Below are 26,562 nucleotides of genomic sequence, written 5' to 3'. Positions count from 1 at the left end.
GAGGGGTTAAAATTAGTTTTATTATTATTTGATAGAGCAGGAAAAAAAAAAACAAAAATCAAAAAAACAAAAATATTTCTCATACATTGTTTTCTTTTTCATTTGGGCTGCACTGCCTTCTAGCAGCGATTCAACCCCAAACAAACGGAATGGTGATAATGTTGTCAAACAGCAGCAGCAGCAGCAGGCAGTAGTCAGGACAGCACAGGGTTACACTTAGCAGGGCACAAAATGATGAGCTCATTCCAGATTGCTTATTTTGCATCCACAAGACGCGGGCTGCTACCTTCTGCCTGTCAGGAATGTACAGACAACCTGGAAGATTTCCAATGCTACTTTGAGACAGAAACACAAAAATCTCAAGCAATTTAAATTAAACTTTGTATGCTTGTATTTCTATCAGCAATGCACATATTGTTTGTTGCGCCATCCTAAATGAAACCCACGTGTACAGTGATGATACCCCAGGACACAGGGGTAAGCTTCAACTGAAACCCATTTACCTAACGCAGTGCACCATTTTCCAGAATGGAGCTTGACAATGATCAGTAAGCTAATGAGTGTAACTCTGGATACAGGACACAAATCCTTACAATGTCACATTAGATTATCACATCATGGATGTTATTAGGAAACCAATACTGAGACAACAGGACAGCAAGACTCCAGGTTTGTAATTGCACAGTGATGAGATATTCAACACTATTGTTTTAATGTGAAAAGGATAAAAATGGACAGATAAGGGACATTGAGAAAATAACTCCAGGGTGGTCAGGTGTGAGCCTCTTTTTTCAGTTGGGTTTGTGTTTTTAAACATATGACTTGCCAAACATCTAGATTTTGATAATGTAATCCTTTATTTCATCAACATGTCAATGTGTTTTTATTTTTAATTTAGTGACACTTTTAAAATAGGCCACATTAATGTTAACACCATTGCTAAGCATGAGTGCTAGGGTTAAAGACAGTGGACCACCCCATTGACTGAAATTAAAGAAGACGGCACATGGTTGTTAAATAACTTAACTCCACGAGCAATGGGGATTCCCCCTGTTTAATGATGGACATCACTAGCTTATCCTGTGCTGCTGCAACCTGATAAAAATGCACTATAGCTCATGTGAAAGGCATAGTTAGCTCAATTCGAGGACCTGACATAAATCATACACACCTTAATGTTAAAAGACTAAGAAGTTCATGTCATTTGTTGCTATAGGGGTTTGTTGCATAACTACATTCTGAAAGCTGTCCAGCTTCTCTCAGACCAATCGAAGGGTGAGCGGGAGCCACTGGACACACAAGAGAAAACAAATTATTTTATGTGGAGATCCATTCAAACTTAGGGCATAAGCATATATCTTTACTAACATGACCCTATAAATAAACCCAGAGACAGTTTGTCTAGAGAAGAAAAATAATGCACCACAACCTATGACTAAAAGCAAAACAATGTCAAAAATACAACATTCCTTACACCCCCTCAGTTTAGCATGAATTCATGTTTATATCCAGAGAGGGTTCAAATAAACTAGAAACCTTCTAGCAGAAGGGATTCCATTTGGGCTCCACTAGTTCTTTGGAAGTTTTTTTTTTTTTTTTTTTTTTAAAACAATATTCAATAAGAATAGTCCTCCAAACATATGCTCCGTGTTTTTACATGAGTCAGTGAAACCTTGAATCTTTATTCTTCCTCTTCATCTTAGAAAAAAAAAAAGTATTTAAAAGTAGGCCACAACATGGAACCCAGCAGATGTAAAACCACCTCAACAGTAACATTAGCCTGTAAATTCAGACCTCGACAAGAGGCCACTTCCAAAGTATCAGGGAGCACAATATTCCAAACACAGTATATGACTTACAGAAGAAAAGACAAAATCCTAACATTCAGCCATACAAAATAATCCCACACACATCAACTCCTCTACTATACACAGCGTAGGTTAGAGAGAAGAGGCAGTCTGTGTGCAGATAGAGATCATTTTTTACAGTCCTTTTTTTTTCATTTTATTAATTTTTGCAAAGCTGAAGCAGTTCTTATTATCTCGTGGATGGTCCTTGAAGCTCAACCACAATCCCTGTGATGATGTCTTCAGTTTAGTTTGGTTCGGCCACTACATGGGCCTGTGTCTGACTGGCTCAGACCGGAGAGGGGGAGGACGTAAGGCGAATATTTCATTGTGTATAATAGTGATTATTATTCTTTCCCTGCCTAATCCAGAGGCAGGGGATCTTGGGGATTGTGTGGCAACTTCCTCTTGGTACAACTGTGAGGTTCAACCAATATACAGGGAGGGAGAGGCAACATCACAGTTTGTAAAATTGTATACGCCTATGTTTACCCCAACCCTCAGAAAGGTACCCAAATTCTATTTGACAAACTCCTTATATCCCAGAAGCCCAAACTGTCACAGCACAACTCCAGTTTGGGATGAAGGACTCAGGTAAGGAAGATGGTAGCAGAAAGATCTGAGGAGAAGATGGAGGAACACCTCCATCCCATGAAAAAAGAGCCTGTTTCCCCCCTGCACCATTTTGGCCAGAGGCATAGAAGTCCATAGAAAGAATTAGAATGATAATGTGAATGGCTGTTATTGATATTAAGAAGGGTAATAGTTATGGTGTCAGAAGAGAGTAAGATTGCATTATTTCCATGTGTTGGCTGCTTGGGAGATAGAACGGGAGGGAATCATGTCCAGCAGGTACTCTCGCTGACGCTCCACAGCAGAGGTTGTCTTATGGGCAGACAAGCTGGGGTTCACATAGGCCATAGTCACACCTGTAAGGAAACAAATACATCACTAGTCAATGTACTGAATATTATCAACATCAAGCTGTTACACTGATTCTATGATGTAATATTACACTATCACAGTATTTTGACTTAGGTAGGAAAAGGGCAAACATAAAGGAAAAAACTGGCATAATGTGAGATGAGTGAAGATGAAAAACATTTTGGCCTCTACCAGTAAAACTGCACCTTTTAGGATATTACAAAAATAGGCAAAGACACACGGACTATAAGGGAATACTAAAATGAAGAGGCTTGGCCCGAGGAAATGGGAAGAAAGAACAAGGAGTGACAGTGCCAGAGAGGAATCCACCAGAGAAGAGAGTGATTACCCCAAAGAGGAGCAGAAAGCAAGAGCGGGTGGAGAGCGTTCTCGGTCTGACCTCGTCTCACGTTTATCTACCTGTGTTGCCACTGCTCTGCTTCCTCCAGGCAGCCACGTTGCCCTGGTTACTGCTGCCGGCGCTGACCTTTGCCCCCTGCTGCAGCGGGCGCGCTGCAGCATGCTTACCTGGCCTGCTGCCCAGCGCTGCTGCTGTCATCGCACTCTGCAGCTGAGAGGAGGAGGTGAACGAGTGGACCACACCACGGGACGGGATGTTGTGTGACAGCTGACTCTGTACAGAGAGACAAAGAGACAGGAGTGTTGGTGATACATAGTTTTAAACTTAAACCACAGTGTAGGTCCGTCACAGTGAAAAACCTGCTAACCTGTTTAATGGTGGAGTGGTGGGCAGACAAAGATCTGTGTTGCATGTCTGCCCTGATCTGCTTGTACTGGTGGGACATCAGCACCTCACTCTTGGACAGTGAGGGAGAGGAGGATGAGGTGGTTTTAGAGACAGGGGAGGCAGAGGAGGAAGAGGAGGCCGCCTGTTGGAGGATACGCTGTTCAATCTCCTGCTCCTGTTGGAGTGCCTTAACAAAGGCTGCCTTCAGCCGACTGGTGTGCTCAGCCTTCAGGGCCTTCTTCTGATTGGACGACATGCATTGGTCACAGAGGATGGTCCCAGCCTTCTCCTTTCTCCAACGGGAGGTAAAGTCCGTCTTGCACTGGGCACAGGTGTATGGCTCTTTAGGAATGGAACTGGCCATTGCAGCAGCTGGACCCAGATTACCTGTGTGATGAATGACAGAAGCAGAGACCGTTAGACTAGATGTATTCCTCTATATTGTACAGAGAGAAACATCATTGCACTGCAACATCTCCAAACTAGCTGCCAGAGGGAGTGTGAAGGTCTACCCACCCCTGCCGTGCATCTCCAGAAGTTTTTGCACAACCTCTTCCAATCCCAACAAGTAGATGAACTCATTGTTGGCTGCTGAAGGAAGAAAGTTGAACTCGGGGGCAGGAGGTTTGGGTGGAGGTATCTCCAATAGCGTCTTCTCCAACTGCTTACGCAATGCAAGCTTGGCAGCCGCCTGCCGACTGGCTGGGGAATCGTTCACGCTTGAGTTGGGTGACACTGAAGAGCCCTTTAGGCTGTTTGGAGAGGCCTGGATACAAACAATAAAGTCAGCTTAAGGGGATAACGCATAGGGATCTCATTCTTCTGGTTGACCATACGCAGGATGGCAATGAAGTGTAGTCTAGCCATGAAAAACAGTACACTACATTTCTATCCTCTGTGATAATAACAATACTTGTCCTCACCTGAGGGATGTTGACCATGACATTACTGTTGGCCACATTAGCCACCCGAATGAGTCCCTGCTGAATGATTCTCTGGCCCTGGACCTGGACATTGGGCACAGAAGCCCTGGGAGCGAGCAAGAGTGGAGGAGGGCCTGAGCCGCTGTGCTGCTGCTGTTGCTGACGTAGACTGGCTATCTGTTGAGGAGTAACCGCAATAGGCTGATAACAGCACACACGCAAAAGCAGCCATCACAGACAAAAGAAGACACGTGAAGATGAGTGAGAAATTGGCAGAGCTTTTCAAATGAGTTCACTTTAAAGGTGAGACATTGTTGTGACACACTAACCTGGGCTCCTCTGACCAGAGGTGGCATGACAATCTGAGAGTTGTGTTTGGACGGGACGTGTTGCCCACCCCTCACTAACGGAGGAGGGATCACCGTGCCTGAGCTACGACCTGACACCTGATGATACAAGAATACAATTATAAAGCAAATGACTGAATGATGTTTGAAAAAGCTTACTTCAATTTACATTTGTGAAAGTCCGCTGCCCTCCACTGTATGATGTACAACAGTAAGATTATGAGCACAACAGTCAATCTGAGCCCTGGCAGGTGGCTCTAAACAAGTGTAGTAATTACCTGGAGGGGTCCTTTGCTTGGTGTGATGCTACCTCTCACCAAAGGAGGAGGAGTGGCTACAGAGCCGGTTGCCTAGAAATCAACAGGGTATCATATCAGTCCACTACGCTGTGTGCACTTGAAGGTGTGAATAAGCAAAACTGTTTAAACATCTTCATTAATAATGTTAATAGGAAAACAACAAGCGGACAAATGTTCCAATGTGTGTTCATAAGAACTGAAACAAAACAACATCACTCTATTGACTAACGAAACACGAAAGGAAAAAAAACCCAAAAAACCCACTCAGTTTTTTTCGTCTTTGGGGGTTTTTACCTTTTGCACAGTGCTCTCCTTCTGGATCTGACTCTGTCGTAGTTTCTTAAGCAGCACCAGTTTGGCCTCTTGGAGTCTCAGTTCTTCCTTCAGCTGTTTGATGATGCGCTCCCTCTCCTCGGGAGAACTCTTCTACATACACCATAAAAGACAAAAGCAGAGTCTTAGGAGACAATAAGGGGAAGTTCAGAAACATGCCTTCAAATTCACCATTTAAACTATGAACAAGGTCTGTGTGTGGCAGTATGAGCTCACTGTTTTCTGTCTGATCTTGTAGTTTAGCAGCTTTCACTAATTGAGAATGAAGACTTTGAAGCCAGTGGACAAAAAGAGATTGACTTGTATGAAAAGTTTTCCTACCATAAGTTTATCTGTGTCAGTCTTTGTGAAGCAGTGGCCGTTCATGAGGGGGCTGGATGGCTCGTTGTCTGATAACACAATCACATCATCCGGCGATGGTGGCTGCCGCTCCTTCTTAATATCACTGAGGGGAGACATTAAAAGACAGAAAACAATGATACTAATTAATTATGATAGACTGATTAATTATGTTTCATCATACCATAAGATTCAACACAATTATATTATAATACTGCAATTACCATCAACTGCAACTAAACTGTAGTTTTGTCTGATGTCCAGTAGATGGCGATATATAATTATGGTTTTATCTTCCCTGTTGCAGTGCAAATGTGCACTGGGACACACAAGCAGACAACAACCAAGAGATCAATAATGGAGTAATGGCGACAGGCGAAGATCGCAACAACCCATTATCTCCAGCGAAAGGTAACACTGATGGATCACCTGCCCTCTCCCTTCCAGCAGACACAGCAGACCCAGTCATAAACAACATGCAAACAAAGGGCAAATTAACTGCATCGTTGTTTTGTATAGGAGGAAAAGGCTTCAAACCTTTGATGAAATGATATGTGGTTTTTTCTGAGGACTAAGGAGAACAAAGGCGACTAGTGGCAAGCTACATGTGCATCTCTCTGGAGAGGGGTGGAGATAAGAAGTAGGGGTTGGTTGTAATTTTGCAGTGCATGGACTATGGCGGAAGAATAAATCTGCCTCTATCACAGCGGGGATCCTGTCAGGTCTTAAGGTTGCTGGGTTCGAAAACAGAAGTCTGAGTGATAGCAGGAACTGGTGGAAGATGAGGTGAGGCAGGGGTTTTGATATGACAGTATGAGGTAGAGGTTTGGGTCATAATGTGGAGTTATGCATGCACACACGCAGGGAAGTTATATAATTGTTCAGCCGCTGTCGAGTGAGAGGCTTCAGGGCTTCAAGCTTAGGCCCAGTTTACCACCCAGACAGGGCCTCACCCCTCCCCTACCTCTGTGGCGAGGCCTGTGGCCTAGCCGGATCGGCACAGCCTGGGCCTCAACTCTCCCCTCCCTCCCAGCTGCAGACACCAGAGTCACAAGCTGAGAAGAGCGGAGGTCCGCTGGAGACACTGGAGAGGGTGACAGTGAGGGGGAGGGGAATACATGGCCAGGAGCCAATCTATTGTGTACACTCACTCTCACTCAGTCACTCACTCAGTCACTACTTCACACACCCCTCCCCCATCCTTACTTCTTCATCTTTTATACTCCAACTCACTGACTCAGTACTTCATAACCTTTCTTGGTTTGGCACGCTCCTTTCTTCAGACACACTTCTCTGCTATCTTCTGCAGCCACACAACAGCTGTCTAACTGCTCCCCTCAACAGACACTGCATTCAACAAGGTCAGCCGTGTAACAATAACCATGTCATTTATTCTTGCGTTAGGAGATGAGATTTTCAGCAGACTAAACGATCACAGCGCAAACCACAACAAACATTTATTGTCACAACCTAACATTGTCCAGCTGCTCAGAACACAAACCAAGTTAATACATTACAGTGCTACTTCCTGGAATGTACTGGCCTGATATGTTTCTATTCAAATTTAGAAAGATGTCTGACATCCTGGTACTTTGAGAACACGGCTATTCTGAGAAAGATTACGCTCTTAAAGCACAGCTGAGGCAGTGGTTTTGCTCTGCAGCCCTGTTTACATTCCTCACATATGAAATGATAAACTATACAAGAAACATGTAGCATTAGAGGGGAATCAAGAGCTCTCACAAAAGCTTAATGGTGACCCAGTGTTTTGACTGACTTGGCATCTCTGACAGCATGACATGGACTAGCTTGTGGTGGTTGCTATTACTCTATTGAGAACAGCTTACACAAGCATCACAACACACACCAGCTTGGTTATGTAAGGTCCAGTGTCTCTGCATGCTTCCCCCGACAGTGGCTTCACACTGACCCCACTATGAGACTGCTGAATCAGGCATTATTAGGTGCAGGTGGTGCAGTTCAAAATGCAATGCGACCCTGCAAAGTGCCATTTTAAGCTACATAAGGCTCTTTATATGAATGAAACAGCTGAGCCATGAACAGGCAGCAGGCCTGGCAAAGAGATGTTTAAACATTCACATATTGTTAAAATGTACAGCATCACAAAACATGGCAAGTATTGAAGAATAGAAGGGAGCACTGCTTGTTCTCAGTGACACTCTTACACATGCACCCAACTCAGGACATGTTGAGTTACTGCACTGCTATCTGGAGTGACAAATTTGGTTTGTATTAACATTTCACTAACACTTTTACAACTTCTTTATCTTTTGCACACATCAGTAAGGTAATCACCTTGGAGCGAATAAGCACACCAGCACATGCTGAGGGTTAAACAGGGGCCAAAGGTGACACTTGAGTGAACTTTTGATACAGCAGAGACGGGGCCAACACACTCAGCTGAATCACCTCTCTGTTCCACTTTAACTGCCATCACATCACTGTGTGTATTTATCGCTCTACCAAAACACATCACATGACATCAGGCATTTCTCTGTGGTCATGTGACACACCCACCACCCCTCCTGGCCCCTCCTTCCTCCAACTGCTCCTTCCAATGTGGAAACCATGGCAACGGCCAGTTGGAACCAGTTTGTGACACATAGCCTTCATTTTGTGTGAAGTGCGAGGCAGAGTTCAGGTGCTGCTGTGGGAGAAAATGGAGCCCAGGCCTCCGGAGCCTCAAACTTTTCAAAATGGGGGCAGGCTGCCGAGAACCACACAGCGACTTCCTGTATGACTCCTGTCAGACCACTTGCTCGTGCAAAGTTAGAGAGAAACCTGAAACTCCAAAAGACTCATCTTTACGCACAACCACGCACTGTGCATGTATGCATTGAATCCAAGGCCTGCAGTACATAAATAATCTGAAACCATTGTAAAACAAACTGACACACAAGGTCACATAACCTCCCTTTAACCCATACGATGATTTAACATCAGTTAAACTTAACCGTAACAGGAACACACCAGCAAACTATTCTTTGCACCTTCTACCCTCACATACACAGACTGGTTTGTAAGCAGATTATGGTGCATTTTGTCCAGCTGGAAATACTTACAAAGGGTTTACTGTGGACAAAGTTGGCTGACTCTGCAATACTGAGGCTCAGTGTGCAGGAATAGACTGTTTAAAGTGTTTATAGTATTTCTTTCGATGTTGTCCACAGACTAATGGCTTTCACAGTATCAAGTAAACTGAATAATAATATGTTCCTTGTGAGCAACAAGCTCTCCACTGCTGTGCATGAACATGACAAAGCGCCGCTCATATTACTTCAGAAGTCCAATGCACAAAAACAGGGGGCAACCAAATCAAACCCTGTGATCTTTTCCTTGTCTAACCTTTTGGATGTTCTCATATCAACGGGCTCATCTCCAGTCTGCACCTCCACCTTGATGGTGGCCTTCACCTCCCCGGCCTTCAGGATGCTGGCTGCTACCTTCGCAGCCTGCTCACTCTTCAGCTTGACGCCCTCAGCTCCAGATCCCACCAGGGCCAGGGGAGCTCCAGCTGCATCTCCCCTCTCCAGCTTTACCCGTTTGCCGTCTGTGTCCCCCGGGGACCCAGCAAGAGCTGCATGGTCCCTCTCCAGAGCCCGCTTCTGGCTGCGCGTTTGTCGCACTGCCTCCTCTGACATGGCTGCTCTCACCCTGGAGAGAGAAGAAGAAAACAGTTACAAGCAGTCCAAAGACATTTATGAGACAAGGTACTGGATTGGGCAATACCACAGAGACCAAGGTGCACTATCGCTACAGCACGTCACTGAATTATGATCTACAGTAGATGTTTCACATGTGTGAGAAAACAGTGGCAGTTTCCAATAAGCAACTTTCAAACTGCATTGACTTTTCCATGATTTAATCATATTGCACTGCATACTTCACTACCAAAATCTCTGCTTTAAACTACTGCACAGGTTTCAGTGACTTATCCGCTTGTAGAACTGCCTCACTCTTTTTGCCAATGAGGTTACCATAACAACCACATGGTATTGCATGAGTGTTTTATTTCTGCCAAATTTTAGAGGACAGTACAGGAAATACATTTTGACATCAAGTGGTCTATTGAGTTTAATTTTAAGAAACACTGACCGTTATTTTCTATTACCAGTAAATCCAATGCTGACAGAGGATACCCTGAAATCTGATCTGGAAATAGAGAGGACGAGCAAAGATCCTGAGGCACAATTAGGACCTGTTGCCTCTGCAGGAAACACTATGGAGCATCCATCGCAGGACATACAAAAAGTTTCAACTTCCTCGATTCAATTTAAAGTTGAGTCAGTAAAACTGGACGACAGCAGTGCCAGGTGCTCCAGTGATAACTGACCTGAGAGGCTGCTTTCCCAGAGTCAACAGAGTGACTGCAGATGCTAAACCAAATCTACCAATATGAATCTACAATGTTACACAGGTGAAGCTGCCGTTTAGTAAGTTTAAAGGGAGAGATACCTAAAACAAAAGGCTCTTAATCAACCTACCTTGTTGTCTGTGAATGTGGCTTCTCATTTCAGGTACCTTTAATCACATTTCACTCCATGCACCATATCAAACCAGGGACTAAGAAAGACTGTGCAACCAAATCCTGCACTTATGTAATTATAAGAAATATCAAGTAGTAGCGGCGCCACCAGTGCAAAATGAAAATAAAGAACCCCGAAATGGGTTTGTTTCACCCTGAACCCTGATGTTCACTGAACCTTACAAAACAAACCTGGCTAATGAGTCCATCTACCGACTGTGAACCCAGGGTTTTGAGGGAAACAATCCTCCTTAAAAACACACTGGTTGTACACTTTGTTGAGTTGTGTACATGAAAATATGTAACATTAAATTTAGAGCCGCTATTAAAACAATGACTGAGAACTGATTAATAAACTGTTTTATATTGTTGATGCAATGATAAATTGTTTAGTCCATAAAATGAAATATGCCCATCACAGTTTCCCCGAACCCAAAGTGACATCTACACATTGCTTGTTTTGTATTGTCAACAGTCCAAAATCCAAAGACATTTCATTTACTATCACATTAATGACAAAGGCCAAGTCCTCACATTTGAGAATATATTTGCCGTTTTTGCTTGAAAAGTGACTGAAATGACAAAACAATGATCAATCTATCGACTAACCATTGCAGCTCTTGCTTGAGCTGTCTGAAAAGGAACAACCCTGAGGTGTATAAGCATCTCCTTTCGTAATGCCAGTCCCCCAGATGCTGACCCAAATCTCACTCAGTACAGTAAGAGCACTGGATGGAGACATCCACTTTACTTTCTGGGAAAAACCTATTACACAGCAGAAAAATAGCCCCACTGTGCAACAGCCACACCAATGTAGGCCATGCACTCATTATGGAACAGACACTAACAGACTCTCTTGTGTAAACATTATAAAAAAATATGATGCTTCTAAACATTTTGCACAAGGATGAGCACATGAACACAGTGCATGTTTAAAGATTGTGATATATCAGCCTAACTGGTAACTAAGGTGCATGTATATATACACACACCAAGATCTTGGATTTCTGATTCAGAAAGCTGACTCAAGGTCTTTAGTCCAATCTGATATAATGACGGCTCCACGTGACCCTATCCCAAGATTCTACTGAAGGCGAAAAGCACTTCCCTGAAAACCGGTTCAAACCGGTCTCTGATTGAGAGAAGGTGCAGGTTTAACCCCTGGAGAGACAGAGTGGTAGAAGGGAGGGAGAGAGACGGGGACGCCACAGGATATTCCAAAACATGTCCAGCAGCCAAGAGTGGGGCGGACACTTGACTTACATGACTTCAGGGGTCAACAGCCCCTGAAAAACAGATCTGTCATCCAGACCCCACCTTTTAGATTTAAAACTCTTAAAATTAGACAAACACTATTTCAGTATTGTTGGACACAACAGACATCTCTGATTATTTGTTCTGCTATCCATTAAGACCTCAATGATTAAAAAGCCAAGGGAAGGTCCTGTATTATTTTCAATGTATACAAAAACTCCCACTAAGAATTTGTCACTTTGAAAGAACTGCAATGCAAGGTGGGAAAATAAAACTGCTTTTCAGCAACTTCAACAGATCGCTGTCTGCAGTAAGGCTGCAGTCTGCAATTCACATCTGTTAATTCAGCCAAGTTTTATTTTTACTGGAGATAAGACACAGGCATCACTGACATTCTGCAAGATGTTAAGCTGAGATGCCTGCAATAACTAAAAACAACCAAAACATTCAGTTCTGTGTTTGTGAGGCCTAAAATTCACCCTGCTCTGGTAACACAACAAGGACAGATGTGCCCTGCTGTACCATCCCTGGACACAAAGGCTATCTATCTGCCAGAGATGACAGCTTGTGTGTGGGTGTGTATGTGTGCATGACCATGTACCACACACAGTGCTTGAGAAACCGTACTTTACCCTGTGAGACTGTACAAATGGTGGATTCACTGGCTGCAACACTGTGGTGGGTGAACCGTGTTACTCTAACCCTTTGGGACAATGCAGAGTCACATCTGCACGGCAGTACGAAAGCTGTGGCTGCGAGTTTCAGGTTAGACACGTAGCTGCTTTTGTCCCAGAGGAGATGGATGTCGTCATGAGCACAGTGTTTAATGTGCTTGATGCACTGCTGCTAAGCGACAAGCGGTGTAAAACGAAATTAAATTGTTGTCCATGCATATGTTGTGATTATTAACACGTATTGTGCACGCACTTGACACTAACTGAGAGGGATGCATGTACCAGTTTCATTGTTGCATGACACTGCATCTCACTCACCTTCAGTGAAGCACCACTACTCACACAAGCCCATTTTCAATTCAGCTCCTTGGTTTCTATATGAGCCCTGAAGGCCTGTTGTGTGACAGGAGGTCATTCACAACCTCCACTAAGAGCTATCAAAGAAGACAAAAGCTATATGAGATTCACCATCTTCACTATATGGTAGCCTATCTGAGCCTAGCCACCAAACACTATCTATGCTATTCAGGCTGAAGCCTTGGAAGGCAGAAAAAAACATGGCATCAATACTTCAAGCCACCAGAAGCTGCACTGAGACAATGTTCAGAGTTTTTTGTGATGGCAGGTGGTGACAAAGGACAAGGTGTAACACAATCTAAGAACTTGTCAATGACAAGTTGTCTATGACAACTCATTGTGATGAGGACAAAGCTACTCTGTCCTAGTTGAGCCAGTCAAATTTAAAGTTCATCTTAGAGAAGCAGATTTTTATACAGCATCCTTTGCTAAAACTTACATAAATCAATTGGTTTAAACGAGGACATCAGGAATTTGTATTTTATGGCCAAGCAATCAACTGTGAATAGATCCTGATTGAATCAGTACTAGTAGCCTTCCTGGCTGTTTAAATGCTCCCCCAGCTCCATCCACCCAGTGTGTAAAACCAAGTGAAACTGACACCACAATCTCACAAACAAGTCTGACTTGTCCATTATCAAGTCCATCAGGAGATGCCTGGAGGGAACTGGCACCCCAAATCTCTCTTCCTGGGCCTCAGCAGCCCAGAGTGGCAGTTCTGCTCAAGGATCACTTCTGCGTATTACTGTCCACAATCCTTGATCAAGACTCCACTCCAGAATCCATTTCAGTCTATCAAGCCTGCCATGCTTTGTCACATTACAGCTCTTTGACTTTCACTACACATATAGCCCACACACTCTGAAGGACAGGCTTAGAATGCAGGAAGCTATAAAATGATGACTGATTTGAAATCAGGTTCATTAATGTTTCCCAAAACAAGAATACACTCACTCAACAAAGTAAGAAAAACACTGAATCACTACCACACTACATTTTAATCAGGATCATTCTGCTGTTGATTTTGTAGGTCCTGTAGGTGCTTCACATTTTACCTGAATGGCATGTTGGAGAAGTAATGATGCACTGAGATGAAACAAGTCTAGGTTAAAAGTTATTATATGGCTGGACTGCATATGGTCAATGGGCAAAATTGAGGTCGTAGTTGAAAACTGTTGTGGAACAGCTGTAAACAAGTGTCATCATCGTGCTGTATTTGCATACTGCCTAGTGTCAGCCCGTTTCAGCCCTTTACCTTTTGGCTTCTCTCCCACTCTCTGTGCAATTAAAGCAGCAATTTAAGTGGTTACACTTTCTGTAATGGAGGCAAGGCTCTGTGAATTGAACGCACTACTCCGCTTCCCTGCAGCTCCAGAGCAGCCTTGACACCTGGGTGGCTGGGTGACTGCCCATAACAAGAGGCGCAGCCCTAAGCCCATGGTTGGCACCCATACATGGTCCAGCCACACACTGGACTTAAAAAAAAAAAAGTCTAAATCTAGCAACAAATGCACTACTTGGCAACACTGGAGGATGTTAACACCCCCCCAACAGAACCTGTTTGCACCATATCATTTTGACAGAGCAAAGGTCGACGGGTATCTCCAACAAACTTTATTCAGAGAACCCAAGTACGGGCCAGCCAAGCTGACCAATCAACAACAAAAATGGAGGAAAGGCAAGTTTCACATAGTTTTTACACATTTTTCTGAACATCGCTGCTGTTAAGTTATCAGGCGTACCTAAACAGCAAAGGTGACTGACTGGTCACTATATTTTGCACACAGACATCAAGATTCCTCTTAGACCACCACTTTGTAAATCAGGATCAGAGACATTGCTGCATCCCTCCCCTTTTTTAATAAAATGAAACAGAATGCCTTTATTGTAAAGTCACATTTCCAGTACAATGAAATTACTTCTGTAACTTCCTAAATGTTAGATAATGCTGCATCTACTCACATTGCCATCTGCTAGACATCTACTGTCATTGCATCCAAAAGATTTCTTACCTGCAGCTGTTTTGCAAATTAGTAGCAAATACAAGCTCATAATCATACAAATGTGATACAATTAAATATTACTCTGCACCTGACCTTGACAGTAGAGCCCCACTAATTCTGGATATTGACACATGGTCTTATTTATACCAGAACAGCTTCCATCTGCCTTGGCATTGATTCTTCAAGTCTCTGGACTCTACTGGAAGAATGACCACCATTCTTTCAAGAGATATTTCCTCATTTGGTGTTACAGTTAGGTGATGATGGTGGTGGAGAGCGCAGTCTAACAAATCAGTCCAAAATCTCCCATAGATGTTCAACTGGGATAAGGTCTGATGACTGAGAGACCCCTCCCATCAGGATAGAAATGTTTCATCATAGGACAAAGATGGTCACTCAGAGCAACTCTGTGGTGATTTGCAGTGACCCTTTCCTCCAAATGGACCCAAACCATGCTGGCAGAACGTCCCCCAAGACATAACAGAGCCACCACTGTAGGGTTAAAAAACTCAGCCTGTACTGTTCTCTTGGTGGTGACACGCATGCACTCACCCACTGCTCAAGAATATGATGGTGGATGACTCATCTGACCATATCACTTTTTTCCACATCTCTGTAGACCAGTGTCTATGGTTTTTGCACCACTGAACTACACTGAACAAATGTGCATTCATCTTTGTAATAAGGGGTTTATGCACTGCAACCCTACTATAATGTCCCTCGCTATGTAATTGTTACCGGACTGTTCTTGCTGACACAGTCTGATCACGTCCTGCACTGACACTCTCAGTCACCTGAGGAAGAGCTGCTCCTCTGTTCTTTCTTACACACCACACTAATGTACAAGCATCACGGTCATCAAATGTGCACCACAATGTCCAGATCTACTTACTGACCTCTTTCCAGATCTAAATGCCGAAGTCACTTTGGTGACCATTCCTACTAAAACATCAGCCAGCTGAGTGGTCTGTGTGACTGAGGCTCCTGCCATCCCTGCCCCAACAATGAACCCTGTTTCAAAGTCACTTCGATCTTTTCCTCTTGCCATCTTGAAACAAAATCAGAAACTACTGGGCCCGCTCAATATTTTCATACATGCCACAGAGCATGATGGGATGTTTACTGCTTAATTGTACCATTCAATGCAGCTGCGTGTGCATTTGTTATTTTTCTCCACTCATTTATTCAGATTTTTCCTTTAATTTGTCACTCGTCTGTACATCACTTTGACATAAAAATGCAGCGGCTATGAAAATGACAATAAGATGCAAAAGAGAAGAGAAGACAGCAGCCAGTGATTAGTGATCTGTGCCTGTTCCTCTCAGGAGACTATGGAGGAGGAGTAGATGCATGTCCCCCTCATTTCCCTTCCATTCCTCGGAATAATAAGGCCTAAGGGCAGAGCAGATCTTAAGATGGAGAAAAAAAACAAAGGATGAGGGAGTTTGGGGCTGCAAGTGAGATGACACAGATGAAAAGATATGTACTAAGCTGTTTGATTTCCTACACAGTAACTGCCTCAAAGCAGGCTTACAAAAATCAATGCCTTTAATAAATTTGCATTTCTCCGTGAAGGCTATACAGCATAACATCGGTCTTCTTGTCTATAAATTAAACGCGAATGATGTAAATCAGCCATGCCTGTGTCTAGTGCAGCAAGATAGGATGCACTTGCCTGAAAGAAAATGGAAATCTTGTGACCTGGACTGACACCACACGTTTCATTCTCAATAGTCAGTCTCCTATTGTGTCCACTGGTTTACAGGGAGCTGATCAATGGCTGAGGCTCATCCTCTCAGGTAGCGTGCTAGCCTCTCATGTGCAGCACTGTAATGATCTCCCCCTGGGACTGGACACAGCCAGCAACACATTAACAGCCATTTCAAAAAAAAAAAAAAAAAAACCAAGGCTTTTCAGCTGTGTCCTTGGGGTTCAATACGAGGGGAAACAACAATTATTCTGTCCAATAAAAGCAATACAAGTGTGGATTATTACTGCCCAATAAAAGACAGCAGAGCGACAACTCTTGTTCTTGTGTGGCTAAGGGGCCCTGGCCCTTGTAATATTGAATGAATCGCTCAAACTGCCAATTATCTTACTGGCAGATATGACCAGTTGATAATTATCTTAAATTCAGGGTGACGACTTTCTAGTCACCACCATAAAGGTTACTCCTGCTGCTTCATTGATGTCATGTCATGCTCATAAAATATGTCTTATGAACTAAATAATTTTAGGCTATCAAAGAGTGCTGTTGTTTTCCTTTGAGATATTGTCTAAATGGCAAAAACAGACTACCTATGCTAATCTGTGTTCACCAGGCAAGGAGTGGGGGCAGGGACCAGCTGAGGTGGTGCCATGTTTGGGGGAGGGAGAGGGGTGCAGAGCGCATGTGGTTAGCTGAGCCATAATCTAACTGTACTCAAGTGAAAAATACTCTTCCTTGTCTTCTCTCTTTCTCTCTCATTTGCTCACTCTCCGTCCTTCCCTCCACCCCTTCCTGCCTCACACTCCCCTCCTCCTCCTCCTCCTCCTCCTCCTCCTCCTCCTCAGTTGTTCTGCTGTAGGCTCGGCCAGCCCAGAAGTGTGTGCCCCTACTGGTTGGGTCCCGAACGCCAAGGGTTAAGCCCCTGCCATTTTAACGCCACTGACAGATCAGACCATTAGGGTGTTACCTAACAAAATGGAAGCCTTTAACCCTGAATCTGCCAGACTGCCTCTGTGTGTGTGTGTTTGTGTGTGTGTGTATGTCCCCGTGTGTGTGTGTGTGTGTGTGTGTGTGTGTGTGTGTGTGTGTGTGTGTGTGTGTGTGTGTGTGAGTGAGCGAGCCAGAGCCAGAGCCACACAGAGTGTATGTATGTGTGCGCATGTCTCCACCTGGATTCTCCCTCAGCAATGTGACAACGACAACAGCAGTAAGTCCAGGAAGTGCAAACCAGACTTAAGTGCGTGATCACACAAGAATGCATAAACATAAAGCCAGATTAAAACACATCCGACTATGGCTGTTTTTAAAACACAGACACACTTATGTACTTGTTAATGTATCCTCATTACATACAGACCTAACAAAAAATAAAAAAATCATTCTCGCAGCCCACATCTCAACTGGATTTTGGCGAGTAGACACAAACATACACGTGCAGTGCATAAAAGCCTATTTTGAGTTAATTGATTCACACACTTAACAGAAGCCCTGAAACATCTTAAAATCTCATGACAAGCTTCTTTTCTTTCTTGTGCCTCTAATCACAACAATCACTGGATACATTTTCAGCCACAATTGTTTACTAGCTATAATAAAAAGGAATCACTAAATGTTTTCAACAATCCTAGACAAGGATAATCTTCAATTTCAGCCAAATTGCTTCCAAATGGTTACTCCATAATCCTGTAAAACCAGAAGCCCATACCCACATATAGACCAGAGGGCCAGGACACACGCAGACTGCTATCAGATTACATTTCTCAGAAATGGATGGTAGCAGGAAGTGACCAGAGTAGAGGGAAAAAAAGCTTAAAGGCTGCAAAAAAAAAAAAAAAAAAAAAAAAAAAAAAAAGTATACAAGACAACTATGAGCTTAGCACATCAGTCCACGTTGCTGAAAAACACCACTGGGTAAAGTAGGTCAGTTGCCTCATATTTTTGAGTTAAGTCAGTAGTCATAAATTTTAGAAGATCTTCATGAGCAGGGTTCATCAAGGTTAGATCAGAGTGGATAAAACATTCTGAAGTATAAAAGAGATATCCAAAATTCAAATTCAGACAACGCTTTCAACAGATTTCAGATTAATTACAAATTCACTGGTGGTAAATGTAATTATGTGAACGACTAATGACACTGTCAATGGAATATTTGATGAAATACACAAACAACAAAATCATCATCACCGCAGCAACCCTCTCGTGCCATCACAAAAGCAGAAAAACTTCCCATGCGACATTATTAATTAGTCCTTCACACCTACACAGTTTCCAAGAATGGTGGCAATGAGAAACTGTATAAGATTCAGTGAAAGGCTGGTTGACCTGGATGATGTGCTTTAACTTGTTAGGCTTGTTTCGGCAACTGGTAGAGATAAAAGAAAAGTGCCACAACAGAAACACAACTACCATGACAAATTCTTTTCCACAACACTTCATGTACAACTCGTCTGACACACCGTCTTGAAGTTCGACATCAACAGGCCGATGAGCGCTACAACCATTATATAATAGAAAAGCTATTGTGTAGCCAGCAAGTAGATGTTGGTTATGAAAACTAATTCAAGTCCACACACAGTGTATTCAGTCAGCAGACAAGTATTCCTTTTCATGGTGATCAGTACCCACAGACTGCTAATCCTATTACAAATTAGCATGTTTTAAGTATCATGGCTGAACCTGTCTGTGTTGTGCGAGTGTTGGTATACACCTATTAAAGGGCGCCCACAATCTTTAAGGAGATGATAATGCCATAAAAGAAGGATTACAACTGAGCACCTGGCACAAGTTAAGTCTTTTTTAACGGACACACCCAATATCACCACTGGGTGTGGCCCGAAGCGTTGTCCCTTGCACTTATTACCCCACCCGACAGTGATGTCACGGTTTGGGATTGAACCTTGATAAGTCCGAGTGCCAAAATAGGTGGTTCTGGTTTTGCAATGACAGGGTTTGAGTGATTAAGATGTTATATCCCACACCATAAAATTCAATGTTGCACCTGGAACTTGAGTAGGTGCTGCATGAAGCTCAACTTCAAACTTCATGATCACCTTCACCTTTCCATCCCACGTACACATGCTCATGAAATAAAAATGTGTCGTTTTAAGCAATACTCCACCCAAAGTCTTATGTTTGAAGAATCAAACACTACGCTTCTGCAGACTTGTAAGGATGGATGTCAAAGGTTTGCCGTTTCCTCTTTCGTGAAGAGCAGCAGCCGTGAACATGAATTCTGTCAGTTACCATCCAACAACTTTCTCTTGTCCTTCCATATACTATACTACATATAGTAAGGTCTAAACATTTCTAACCATGAAACAATGGCACAGTGTCATCATACTGGGGAAGTCTGGGGAGACTTCTGCATGCCTAAAATATGAAGACTAAAATTCAGTCATTATGAGATGTTAAAAACACAATTTGTAACCTGAGTCATTTCACCCTGATAATGGACTGCTCCAACAGACAGAGGGCAGTGGCAATGACAGCGAGCTCCAAGAATGATAATCGGGTCGTTTTTTTCCCCTATGTGGTGCGGTGGATGGACTGGAGGACAATGCAGTATATGGAACACCTATCAGCCCTCTGGCAAAGGGTTGCAATGGTAAGAGATTTTCTCGGTATGTTTTGTTAAGTTTCATGGTATCACAATGTATGATATTTTCTCATTTACTAATACTAATAACATTAATATGTACTAGTTTTAAAATGCATCACCTTAGCTATGTTTACACCGAGCGTTCACTCCTCCAGAGTTTCAGCCCCTAAAATACAGAATGGCCCTGTTTCATTCTGAAAACTCTGCAGTTGCGTTGCAGTTTGGATGGGCAGAAACTGAGACTTTTAGAAATGAGTATGAAGACACCCACCTCAGCTGTTGATTGATCAGTCATAACTACTACACAGTGATGAATGCAACATGGATAGTGACCAAAAATAACACCACCAATTTGTTTAATCACTTGGGACACAATCACATCATTTTTTATCTCCTCCTAAACCCAACCGGTCGAGGCAGACGGCCGCCCACCCTGAGCCCGGTTCTGTTGGAGGTTTCTTCCTGTTAAAAGGGAGTTTTTCCTCCCCCCTGTTGCCAAATGCTTGCTCTTTGTGGGAACTGTTGGGTTTTTCTCTGTAACAAAGTAAGGTCTTGACCTTACCCTGTAAAGTGCCTTAAGATAATATATATTATGAATTGGCGCGATAGAAATAAAATTTAATTGAATTGAATACTGTCGATCAATCATCGACAATAGAGGCAGAGCCACAATCATATTGTGTGGCCCAAAAGTTTTTTGTAAGTTATTAAAATTATAAATGGGATACTTTAATCTGCACAGAGGGATGGTGTTCCCAAAGATGGCCAAACACGTTTGATGCATTTACTCCTTTGGAAGCTACTTTGCATCTATGTTCTTTGCAAACTGGTTATCTGTCCTCAAGGACAACCCCACGTTTCTTTTTTTGGATATGCAAAGTACTCAGATGCTGCTGATTTTAATTTCTTTTAAAAGGGGATGGATATCGGTGACATCAGTCTTGATTGTCTCTACCATTCTCTCTGCTGCATGTGTGCGTGGAGCGCTGGCTGCTAAATCTGACATCTTACAACAAAGGAAAGGAGAGCAAGTGAGATTCTCTGTTCGTTTGCAGTTTTTCAATATGAGTAACAGGCCATATGATAACCATCAACTTTCATACCATGCGACACTGTGAAACCGGTATACCGCTGCAACTGCACCCCGGCACAAAGACTACCATTTCATGAGTATTTTTACCTTTGTCAAGTGCAACACTATACATTTTACCTGAGTCTTGAGCCCCCCCACCCCCAAGTCCCCCAATTCCCAGCTGTGATTCTACAAACATGTTCTGCCTAATAGGCTCAAACATCGAAAGTCAGTGCAGCTGGCTCTTGTTTTGATCATTTTTTAGGTCAGGTATGAAGGATGAAATACATGAACATACAAGCTACACAAAACAGCCATGTGGCAGGGAGTCAGGCAGGACAGTTTGTCCCCTCTTGGACACATGCCTTGATGCTGCATGTATCCAAGTTGCTGGTCTGCCTGTTTGCTGCACTGAGAGTTCGAGAGTTGCCATGTCAGCACTGGCCACACAGTGGGAGCAATTGTTAAAGGCAGACTGAAAAGAAAAACAACTTTAGAAATGTGTATTCCATAACGTGTAAAGTGCAATTACCGTATTTTCCGCACTATAGGGCGCACTGGATTATAAGGCGCACTGTCAATGAATGGTCTATTTTCAAACTTTTTTCATATATAAAGCGCACCGGACTATCAGGCGCATTAAGCGAAACAAAACAGTCAGATAAGTCAAACTTTATTAAACGCGTTCACAATAACTCTCAACATTGTTCAAAAGTTAATGAGCGTATCCACAATAACTCCCAACCTTGTCCAGTTGTAACACGTAAAAAAAACACAGTCTGATACCGCTAAATCAAACGTTAGCGTATTCACAATGACTCCTTATAGGTCCTTATACACACACACTGTAATATTATGGTGAAGCAGTATGTATTACTCCGCGACGCTCCTGACTACTATAGCCGTAATGCTGCAAGCGGTGCGGCTTTGTAGTTTACCAAAGTCATACTAAAGCATTTTGACAGAGCGCCGTGAGCGCCGTGTACCACACAAAATCGCTTCGAGGTCAGTCAGCACAACCAGAATTAATCCATATATAAGGCGCTCTGGATTATAAGGCGCACTGTCATTTTTTGAGAAAATTAAAGGCTTTTAAGTGCACCTTATAGTCCGGAAAATACGGTAGTCTTGTTTACATTGGAGGAGATGCTATTTCAGGTAATTCTGGATATGCAAATTGTAAGCAAAAATGCTGGTGGAACCAAACAGAAGCATGACTGGCATTTACATGATCAAAGTCAACAGTAGGTTCATAACCATTAGAGTACTAGGTGATGGTTGTAGCTTTGAAAATGTGAGGATTTGCCTGGTAGCACAATTCAATGTAGCCAGTTCGCCATCCTCCCCAGATTTAAATGATGTTTCGTTATAGAAGTGGCCAGTGAAACAGAGGCTAATAGGTGGCTGTCTAGCCTACATTCAAAGCTTGGAAATCTCCTTTGAACACATATTAATGTACGTGTTGGATGAGTTTAATTTTTCAAAGTAGCGATGGGAATACATTTTTAAGACCACAGTACCTGCCAAAATACCTGTGGCAGCTGGCCTGCCATTTGTGCCTCCTGACTTTTGTTTTAGTCTGGTGCACTTTCTACTTTCATAAAATAACCACTGTGAAATTTGATCTGTTTGAGTTTCAATTTAGTTTGTCTTTCTCTCTCTCTATCTCACTCTTTCTATCAATCTCTTAGTCATGTGGTCCTATACTATAGGTTCAAAAAAATCTATATCAAACAGAGAATCAAAAGCCATCTTTATTATGGTATTCAATGTTAAAAGAAAACACTGTCACTGAGCAAGAGCTAAGTTATGATTTTTTCTGCACAACAGCACCTCTATGGGTATGAAAGGCAATCTCCCAAAAACACTACTTCTACACTACTTACTAGTACTACTTACTATTTATTTAAAAGCAGATTATTGTAAGACAAACGGTCCACCTGATCAGCAGATGACCAATTACAGAAGGTATACCATAAGTCTTCTGCAGTGATACACGTCCAGTTTGAACCAAAGGGCAGTATTTCATTGGGCACTGGCCACGCAAATAGCAGACAATGAGTAAATTTGCTGTTCAGGGCAAAGTGTAAAGTATGAGAGGTATGGCGGAATGAAAATGCCTGAATTCGTAGGTGTTTTTTTTCAAAGTGGAACAAAAATTTAAAGAGGTTAGCTTCATTAAACACAATTACCAATTCATCACTGCACATGTGTGCCTTTAACTGTCTCAGATAGGTTGTTCACACTGTAAACACACATGCTTAAGTCAATATGAAGTCCAACAGGGTAAACAAGAAATAGTTCAGTCAGTCAAACATTGGAGGATTCCTCTTCTCCAGCTCTAAGAATTGCCCAAGACCTTTGGGTGGGACCCCGTAGTCAGTATGACTACTCCTGTCCTCTGACATGAAGGCTAATGCTACAAATAGAGGAACTGACAGAAAGACAGACAGTTCTCAAAGGACATAAAAACACTATGTAAATCTGCCAAGTAAAAACACTACTACATTATCAGAACCAAAGTCTGCTGAGGCATTAAGACACTTTCACAATTTATAGGAAAAGTTAGTAATTCAATGATGGCATCTAGCATGAAGTACCAAAACTCAGTGTAGCAGGTAATATATAGCTCAATACTGTCAAAAAATGAAACTAAAGCAATGCTAAAACAAGAACCACACTTAATGAACACAGGGTCCATTTTCACCAGCAGCAGCGTCTTTTACTTTTGCATCTGAAGTGACTGCCACTGTGTAAAAGAGCCCAAGACTCCTACAGGCAGTCTTTTTCCTTTGACATCACTGGCCGAAATCTAATCCTAAAAACTAAAGCACAACAAGGATCCCTCATCTCTCATCCACACTTTGATGAGTCTGCAGGGTTTCAGCAGCATTTCCTGTTAACCTTTTCACAATGACTGTGCTCACCCTCAATCAGACTGCTGTGTTAAACTGTGCCCCACAGCGAGCTACAGAGATATTGTTATTGTAACACCTCAGCCAGATGTGAATGGATGGAAACAGTAAGAGCTATGCCATACTACGCTTCAGAAATGTATCACCATTGTTAAGTCTACATGTTATTGTTAATCTGGTAAGAAACAAAGGGTAATGCGAGGACTGTTACATATCCCTGGGAATACATAACATCATGATTCACTGTCTTTGGTCAAGGTTGTGTGAAACAGACGTGATCTCCCATTTTAATCTCACTCAGGCTCTAAAAAAATGGAACAACAAGAAACAATGGAGCGAGTACATCTAAATTGTCTTTTTTTTTTTTTTTTTAATTTAGAAACATTAAAATGTAACCCAACTATCATTTGGATTTGGATATAAAAACCTTTCAAGTGCGCAGTACAACACTTTCAAAATCTGATCCTTCACCTTTATGCCCATGGCTCAGCATTAAGGTTGAACAGCACAAGCTGTAACTCAGCACAACTGAAGAAACACTTACAGCAAGATTAAATTCCAGAAGAATGGACCTGCAAATACCAAGACTAATATAACTATAATAAACATAACAATGGCAACAATGAGCAAGGTTCCTTTGAGCCTCACCTATGACAAAAGCCGAGAACTAAAAAATCTAGTGGGTGGTGGAAAATACAGATGTATCTTTAAAAAGTTTCAGTCCTGATGCAGCAGAATAAGAGTGGATCTCGAGTCATGCCTGTCTGGTCACATCACTCTCGGGAGGGTTTTTCATAAGAGGCACCCCTCCTCAGGCAAATCCAGGGTCCATCATAAAATGTGAAGCGACATGTGTCCCCCATCAATGGCCAAGGGTGCCAACTGTCTGCCTGCTCTAAAAGGAGGGCACTTGCTCAGCAGAGGTAGGTATATAAACACTGCTGTTCAGTTTAAACACACCTCAAAGACAGCTGAATACTGACCTGAAGTGTCCACTCAAACAACATAACCTACGGTTCACAGCTTGCTGTAGATTGAAATGACTGTCTAAATGAACCTTCAAATGCTGAGCCCTGAGAGAGTCATAACTAGGCTTAACAATTTAGATCTATCTTACAAATAGTAAATGTCATAATAAAAATTAATGGATTATTATCACAGGAATGTAGTTACGGGGCATACCTCTACACTCTAAAGTAAGACATCTCATTACATACATTAAGTGATGGATTTGATTTGAACACCGATATTCTGGTACAAACACATTTGGTTATCTAGGGTCTGACGTGGATGATAGCAACTAACCCGTGGTGGACAGACAGACACACACTCCGACGGAGGCACAACCGTCCACCATTACGCCTCCACAAAAAGGCTTTTCACGGTTGAGCTAATCTGACAAAGTTCTGAGATCAGTGGCTCATAAAGCCATAATCATACCCATCCACGGCTAAGAACAGCAGCCAGCTTTGCAATAACCGGTGACAATACTGGTTATGGTGCTGATAAACTTTAGTGGCCCAACTTTACCGAAAAGAATAGCTACCTATTTCCAACTTACCCATCAACAACAACAGGCTATCTAATGCTAACGTTAACTTGGCTTGCCAACAACAACCTGTCCATCTGTCCGGCTACAAAACCAGTGGCTACCTAACGCGAGCTAACAGCCAATTGTGGTTATCAGCAAATACGTGGATAAAAGGACAGTCACTGGACAATAGAGCATATATCCCCTTCAATATGACGATGTGGATTATGATATTTAGTTTGGATGTAGGTACGCGTCCAAATAGCGATACACGACAAACAATGAAACCGACCCCGTCTCACTAAGCCGCTAGTGTTAACAGGCTAGCTAGCGAGCTAAGTTAGCCTGCTAACGCTAACTCCCTGGACACTCGTCTGCCCAGACAGACAGTCGCTAAATTTATTCACTAATAATGGAGCGTTAATTACAAACAGAAAATGACTGTTTTGTCTCGGAGTTTCATCCCTTCGGTATGAGTAAATAAAAAGAACAACTTACATTATATCTTACTATTACAGCATCCTTGCACAAGTTTGTCCGGGAAGTTAGTTTCAATATTGCTCGACTTTTTGAGGCGGTTTGTTCCCGGCAGTCAGTGCTCGGTAGGTGTATGTGTGCAGCTGAGCGACACACAAACTGTTACCTTGCACGTTAGCCGCGATCAAGCTATGCTAGCTAGCTTAACTTACGTTAGCTGCGCTAACGCCGATAGAGAAACTTCCTTCGTCGTCATGATTTAATTGAAAATTAAAATATTGGATTAGTAGATTTGATGATGAAATGCACGAACTTACGAAGTCTAGGAGGAGCTTAACCGAGTTCCCCCGCGATTTTCAGATGTTTGGTGTCGGTATTTAGCTGGCTTCGGTGTAAAAATCCCGGGGATCCCCTCTCTTCTGTCCGATGCCACTCCGGTTGCCAGATAATGTAATGAGCCACCACAGGCGGCGTCATGCTGCGTTCATACACACCTCGGAAATGTTAAGTTTCCAACTGCTCAGATAGAGGGAAAATGCTGCGTTTGGAACTACTAGATGGGAGTACTGCAGAAATAGGTAGAGTAAAAACAAGGGCAGGGCAGATATTGGATTGGAACCTAAACTCCTGTACGAATGCCGTTTAAAAAGTAAATAATACAGTTTTA

General features: G+C 42.7%; 1 protein-coding gene across 4 annotated transcripts; it reads right to left on the bottom strand.

The window, feature by feature from the left end:
- gatad2ab (GATA zinc finger domain containing 2Ab) lies at positions 1 to 26,350 on the bottom strand. 4 transcript variants are annotated; one of them, XM_071487467.1, is made up of 11 exons: positions 26,213 to 26,350; positions 9,127 to 9,435; positions 5,743 to 5,866; positions 5,383 to 5,514; positions 5,068 to 5,139; positions 4,772 to 4,888; positions 4,443 to 4,643; positions 4,036 to 4,285; positions 3,500 to 3,906; positions 3,192 to 3,405; positions 1 to 2,776 (listed from the first exon to the last, which is right to left on the bottom strand). In XM_071487467.1, exons 2-11 carry the CDS (start codon positions 9,420 to 9,422, stop codon positions 2,643 to 2,645), a joined length of 1,947 nt encoding a protein of 648 aa, XP_071343568.1. In that variant the 5' UTR covers positions 9,423 to 9,435; positions 26,213 to 26,350; the 3' UTR covers positions 1 to 2,642. The 4 variants fall into 4 exon arrangements, with proteins under 4 accessions (XP_071343568.1, XP_071343570.1, XP_071343567.1 ...); XM_071487469.1 differs by having other exon boundaries at positions 4,443 to 4,619; XM_071487466.1 differs by lacking the exon at positions 26,213 to 26,350 and adding an exon at positions 25,917 to 26,054.
- Positions 26,351 to 26,562: the final 212 nt, after the last annotated feature.

This window comes from Trachinotus anak, unplaced genomic scaffold (assembly GCF_046630095.1).
Source record: "Trachinotus anak isolate AG129_WGS33_773 ecotype Australia unplaced genomic scaffold, CSIRO_AGI_Tana_v1 ptg000010l, whole genome shotgun sequence".
NCBI lineage: Eukaryota > Metazoa > Chordata > Actinopteri > Carangiformes > Carangidae > Trachinotus > Trachinotus anak.
This window is presented reverse-complemented; position numbering and strand designations above follow the sequence as displayed.

What these genes read in the sequence shown, in the direction of transcription:
- gatad2ab (XM_071487466.1), bottom strand. An exon ending in CAAGCAAAGGACCCCTCCAG is followed by an intron (nt 4,889 to 5,067) that starts GTAATTACTACA and finishes TTGTATCATCAG; the next exon opens with GTGTCAGGTCGTAGCTCAGG. An exon ending in GCAGAGCAGTGGCAACACAG is followed by an intron (nt 2,777 to 3,191) that starts GTAGATAAACGT and finishes GTTTCCTTACAG; the next exon opens with GTGTGACTATGGCCTATGTG.